The sequence below is a fragment of the Chaetodon auriga genome, chromosome 3, assembly GCF_051107435.1.
Source record: "Chaetodon auriga isolate fChaAug3 chromosome 3, fChaAug3.hap1, whole genome shotgun sequence".
NCBI lineage: Eukaryota > Metazoa > Chordata > Actinopteri > Chaetodontiformes > Chaetodontidae > Chaetodon > Chaetodon auriga.
Window position 1 is genome coordinate 10,389,788 of NC_135076.1, and position 6,141 is coordinate 10,395,928.

Consider the following 6,141-nt stretch of genomic DNA (forward strand, 5'->3'; position numbering starts at 1 on the left):
CACAGTTAATTCGTCTGTTCAAAGGAATGCGATCGCACTCTGTGAGCAGAACATAATGTTGATGTTTAATTCAGTTTGATGACAGAGAGAACACTTTACACCCTCTGGCTATCATTAGTGTCTATAAACTGACACCCGACTCACACTTTGGGGCACGGAAACAAAGAATGACTAAGAAAAACTGACTCCTCTCTATGAAAATAAGATTCAAACGCAGACTGTTGCAGACAAAGATGCAAATGTGGCCTCTCACACATGCATGTTCACACATAAACACAAACAGCAGAGCAGAGAACACCACTACATCTGACACACATAGATTTCTTGCTCCCAGGCTTCCCTCCTTTAGCTGCCGGTCCTGTACTGCTTGGTGTGTATATTTTGTTGTGCTTTGCCTGTGTGAGGACAGAACAGGAAGAGATAAAGGCAGCCCTGTCGGTGTGTTTACAGCCAACACTGCTGAGGAGAATAGCTTTAGAAGACGAAAAGGAAGAGGCCTAATGGCTGGCGCTCAGCAGCCGGACCTCTCTGGCTGTGAAAAATCACCTCAGCGCTGAGAATGAGAAAGAGAGAGATACACTAGTCCTAATCTGGCTATTTTGTCAAAACATGTAGGCATGTTTTAACAGAAAGATCAGGCTAATCGCCTCCCATTCCCACTCCAAATGAAGTAGGTAAAAGTCAATCAGCGTGAACGACAAGTCCGCATTTGTGACTACATCAGACTAATATCAGGCTGTAATTGTTAATATTTTGGACTAATTCACCAGTTCACTGTTTCATATTCAAAGAATAGTTTAACAATTTGGGTTATTCATGGGGATATGGTTAAAAATGGTTATTTGCTTTTTGCAGAGAGTTAAACGAGAAGATCAATACTGAACCGTATGTCTTTACCGTAAATATGAAGATACAGAAAGCAGTCAGTTAGCTTGGCACAATGGCTGGAAGTGAGGGGAAACAGCTAGCGTGGCTCTGACTACAGTAAGCTTACCACCATTTCCAAAGCTCAGTAATTATTTTACATGTTATTTGCTTAATACATAGAATAAACAAAGTGGAAAAAAGTTGAATTATTTAAATTATTTTTTGGCTTGGCCCAGTAACTTCCTGTCTTGTTGTTGCTGTAAAGTTGCCAGGCAACGAGCTGTGAGGCGTTGTTTTCCCCTTTGATTTTGAGTTTGAGACAGAATTTGTTACCTTTGGATTGTGGCTGTTAACCCCTTTCCAGACTTTGTGCTAAGCTAAGCTAACAAACATCACAGTGGTATCAAGTCTCTCCTCTAAGTTCATCCAAGAAAGTAAACAAGCATCGTCCCAATAGGCTCTTCCTTTAACTCAGATTTGTGCACCCAACACCTTCTTCTAAGAAACTCTGCATTTACATTTACTGGATTTTACATTAATACAGCTAATGAACAGTCTTTTTTATTGGGTGTAGATGGTGTTCAGTGAACGTGATCAGTGAATGGGGGAGGCATGAAGCCATGACCTTGAACATCTTACAATAAACCAGACATCAAACAAAACTATCACAAAATACAGGCGCTAGCCAGGCATGTTCTATATAAACTGCAGTTAGTGCGCAGTGACCTTGTCTTCACAGCTCTAGTGTAAACACAGGGAGCCAACCTGCAGACTCAAGCATGCAAATATCTGGCAAATTTGCAAATAGCTGTACACAAAGATCCTCTCTCTTTGGAAGAGATGCGCGACAAGCTTCTGTTTGTGCTCAGAGCATGCGTCAGCGGTCAGCTCACACAGCAAACTGAACCTGAGATCTTTTTTTTAATTAATGTAATTAAAGGAATAATTCCATATAATAGGAAATACACTTATTGGCTTTGTTGTGGAGAGTTATGTGAGAAGATCAACAACACTCTCATGTCTGTACGGTAAACATAAAGTCAAAGCCAGCAGCCAGTTAGCTTAGCACAAGCTAAGCTGTACAGGTGCTGGTAGGCGAGTTTTATCTTTGAACAGAGTCAGGTTTGCTGTTTTCCCTTGTTTCCAGTCTTTGTGCTAAGCTAAGCTAAGCTAACCAGCTTAGAATGGTCTTCTCATCTAATGCGAGTTCGGGGAGTGGGTGTATTTCCCACAGTGTTGAAAAGATACAAATTTCATTGTCCTTTGAGAATCGTTAAGTACATAGCATCTGTATTGTGGGAAGCTATGATGCATACATAGCCAGACTCTTATCCACACACACACACACACACACACACACACACACACACACACACACACACACACACACACACACACACATTAGTGATTTTACCAGTGTTTTGTGTCGGCTAGACCTACGGAAGAAGGTCCTGCAGTATGTGGGACTTCCTGTTTGCGACACACTTTTCCTGTTGTGGATGATATCCTCCCGAGCTCCTGACAGCTTGTACTCAATTATGACTTGTGGATTGAAAGGATCCAGACAGTGTCTGGCTTTTATGATGACACTCACTTTTCATACATACTGAGCGAAATATTTAGGTCATTTGATTGTTCGTGCTCTTTTTCTTTTTCTTCTTTGACTCAGTTATGAAATATGCATTTACTGGCACAAAGAGTCCAAAAGAATTCAAAGCCATAATGCTCATGGGATACTGGGGCAGTGTAGCTTCCTCGTTTTCTACATAACTGAAAAGTCTGATTGTTTTTTCCTTTCTGCAAGATGCTTTTGAAGGCAAGTGTGTAAAATACTGATTTAATTCACAATCTGTCTTTCACGCTGTCTCTCTTAAAGCCTCCTTTGACTGCAACAAGAGGTCCCTTGCCCATATTTCAACTCACAGGCAGGATGATAACAGTGCCACCTCCTTCCACTTGCTACTGAGCCGAGGAGGAGTCCCTGTCACTCAACCTTGCCACCTAGTGGAGCTCTGTCCCTCCTGGTCATCAGAGATCTTCCAGACAACTACCTCCCTCATCTGGGCAGATGCTCGCCCTGCAACATTTCCCGCAGAGCCCCTTTCCTTTCTGCCTGCTGAGGACAATACAACAGTAACCAGCTTTGTACATTTCCAACTACCAGCTGGTAAAGGAAGCAAACTCTCCTCTCCAGCCTTCTTTGAATGACCTTTGTGTCATATACACCCATGACCCATGGCTTCATGTTAATGGTCCCATCCAACAAGAGGCAAACTGAGCTGCATAGAAAAAGTCACACCCCATAATTGACTGCACAATCAAGAGCGAAGCCAGATGGAACTAACATCAAATGGTACACTCGTTACAACGCTGCCAACAACAACACAAAATGGTAAGATTCAAAGAAAAAATACCTACAAACAATTCTTTCATTGTCATTATAGATCTTTTTTTTTTTTTTTTTACAGTGATAGAGGATTAAAGGTTTGGTCCACCTAGTTTGGGGTTGGACTGAGATGAGATTGGGTATTAAAGGACCTTCTACAATGACAAGGATGAAAACAAGTTTATGATCAAACCAGTAGAGTGTAATCACAGCAGAGTATCTAGGATGTCATTCATGTTTTCTCTCTTGCAGACACTTTGTCAGGCCAAGGAGGCAAATACACCTCTCACAACTGGGAGTTCCTGGTGGCCGTTCTGGTCACAGCCATCTCTATCTCCATCCTCGTCGCCCTTCTGGCCAAATGCCAGGTGGTTCGGCGTTACCTGGCCAGCTACAGGCACACACGGCTGAGCGAGACGGACACTGTTAGCCACTGTGACCAGTCAGGTTTGTTTTTCCCCATAAAACATTTCTTAATATTGCAAATCTTAGTTTTCTTTGTGCATTATGTAAAAATGCTGCTATATTTTATAACCCTCTTCCCCTTTGTTACACAAGAGGTGATGCATTTGTTGTTTTACAGAGCTAGCGGCAGTATTGAACCTGGAATCAATATTAGAACACAGAAAAAATAAACATAAAAAATCCATAAAAGAGCTAAGTGTCCTCGTTGCCATAGTGTGTATCGTGACTGCTTGAAGTTATGCTAAATGACATTATATATTAACAATCAAATGACTGAATAAAGTGTTATTTCAAAGGTGTGACAAACTCCTTTTTAGTTTCTCGTAAGCTGATGGATGATTTTAATGTCTTTCAGCTCGTGGTTTTAGTTTTCCAGCTAATATTTGTGCTCATAAACTGACTGAAGCAGCACCAAATGGCTGACAGACAAAGTTAGCAACTAGCTGTAGATAAACTATGGTTTGACCTTTACAGTTTTTTAAGGTGAGGTCAGTGTTGTGCTGCTCCCAAGTGGCCCAGAACATCAAGAATAATGAATCATTATGGTCATTATACAACCAAAAAAAGAGAAAGAAGAAAAAAAATGCAATAACATTTTACCTTAAAACTACAGTCTACAAAACTACAATTACTGTCTCTCATGGTAAAAACTACTCAGAAAATGTAAAAACACATATGCTGATTTGCTTTCAGACAGACTTCTGTCAAACTTCATCTGATCATAGAAATCCAGTTTTATTAGTTACTGTTAAACCAGCTTTAGGCTGCACATGAGTTTAACATCACAGATTACAGCTTTCAATCTCCTATGAGGTGCAGTTGTTCATGTACCGACACCACCGTCAGTTAGAATGACATACTGGACTCACCTTAAATGATCACTGGTCCTGATACAGTACTACTCTTGTGTTTCTAGGCCTGGAGGTGGGATTTGCCATGCACAGCGGCCGTGCAGTGAACCCTCACTCTTTGTGTCCTGTGAGCGAGGAAGATGACGACGGCTTCATTGAGGACAACTACATCCCGGCCAGTGAGAGAGCGAGGGCTGAAAGAGCAGCGGAGAACATGGAGGACACAGAGGAGGAGATGGATGAAATTGAATTCACCACCGCCTAACAGGACTGTCTCTCTACACCTGCTTGGCTGTGTAAACCCCTGAACCACCAACTGCACTCCCAAGTTTTCTTTACTTTCCTGTGTTTCTGAGAAGGATCCATACTGTTGATCACAAAATGGGTACTTGGGAAACAGTGGTTGAGTTTAGCATAAAAATGTAAATACCAGCGGCTGACAGCGTCCTCACTTTAAGACAGCACAGAACGACTTTGTGCAAGGCGCATTATTACGGCAGTGGTTCTCAATGTGTGATCTCAGGATCCATAAAAGTGAAGTTCAGAATACACTTAAGACAATGAATGGTCACTTTTGTCATGCATTATTTGTCAGTGCACTGGCAGCAGTAACGGTGATGGTCACAATATGTTTCTTGGTTCGTGATAAGGAATCAAATTTTGTCCTGAAGCAGCAAACATTTTTTCTTTATTAAAGAGTGCAAATGAGATCAAAGGGTCTTCTGTAAATATGAATATTAATCAATCACGTCTGTATCTGTGGACAGTTTCGATTAGTTGATTCGACAGCATGCACATGATCTCTGTTTGGATTAGACAGATAAGCACAGTTGAGCTGAATGTAAATCCGAACATTTCACTTTGCACTGTCATGCTTTGTCAGTGAAATGTAAGCGAAGGTGCAGATACAGTATGCATGGGTGCATAATAATGACTGAAGATCAGTTTGGCCTTTGCAGAGGGCTCTAAGTACTCGGAGTAGCAACTGAGCAACATGAGGAATCTGCAAAGTGATGCTCTGCAAATTGGTGACCATCTTTGCTTTGTAAGAGAGCTTTCAGACAGATCAATAGCTTTAGAAAGGAAAAGAGCCTCAAAGGAAATTTAAATGAATATCTTTACAATTATGCTGTTACAGCATCACTGCACACTGGGATGTTTGCTGAAAGCTGTAAGCACAGTGTGCCTTGTACAGATTTCTGAATGTTCTCAGAAAAGGTGCGACTGCTGCTACATAAAAAATGTAGGCTGCCTCAATTAAGGTAAACGCATTAGCCTACTTGTAACGAGTTACTGTCCACTTAACGGCTATTTTTAGAGAGTTAACAATAGACTGGAGCTGTGCATGAATTCAGCACTCGTCTACTGTAAATTCTGTCAATTTGTGAACACAGTGACCTCAATAAAAATCCACTTGTAGATGAAACAGTGTCACCTGGACTGTTTGCATGGCTCAAGTCTATTTTCAGTTCCAAACAATGGATGTGCTGTAACTTCTTTGGACTAGTTTCTCTACCATTTGGTCCTGACTGTCGTTTGCCTCATTGGCCACACACTAGAAACATCGCACTC

General features: G+C 41.4%; 1 protein-coding gene across 1 annotated transcript; it reads left to right on the forward strand.

Annotated features, from left to right (window-relative positions):
• Positions 1-3,137: 3,137 nt before the first annotated feature.
• c3h1orf210 (chromosome 3 C1orf210 homolog) lies at positions 3,138-5,831 on the forward strand. The gene is made up of 3 exons (XM_076727066.1): positions 3,138-3,259; positions 3,506-3,700; positions 4,635-5,831. The coding sequence occupies exons 1-3, from the start codon at positions 3,202-3,204 to the stop codon at positions 4,832-4,834; spliced, it is 453 nt and encodes a 150-aa protein (XP_076583181.1). The 5' UTR covers positions 3,138-3,201; the 3' UTR covers positions 4,835-5,831.
• Positions 5,832-6,141: the final 310 nt, after the last annotated feature.

What these genes read in the sequence shown, in the direction of transcription:
- c3h1orf210 (XM_076727066.1), top strand. Translation starts at nt 3,202, where the DNA reads ATGGAACTAACATCAAATGGTACACTCGTTACAACGCTGCCAACAACA. An exon ending in GCCAACAACAACACAAAATG is followed by an intron (nt 3,260 to 3,505) that starts GTAAGATTCAAA and finishes TCTCTCTTGCAG; the next exon opens with ACACTTTGTCAGGCCAAGGA. An exon ending in TAGCCACTGTGACCAGTCAG is followed by an intron (nt 3,701 to 4,634) that starts GTTTGTTTTTCC and finishes TTGTGTTTCTAG; the next exon opens with GCCTGGAGGTGGGATTTGCC.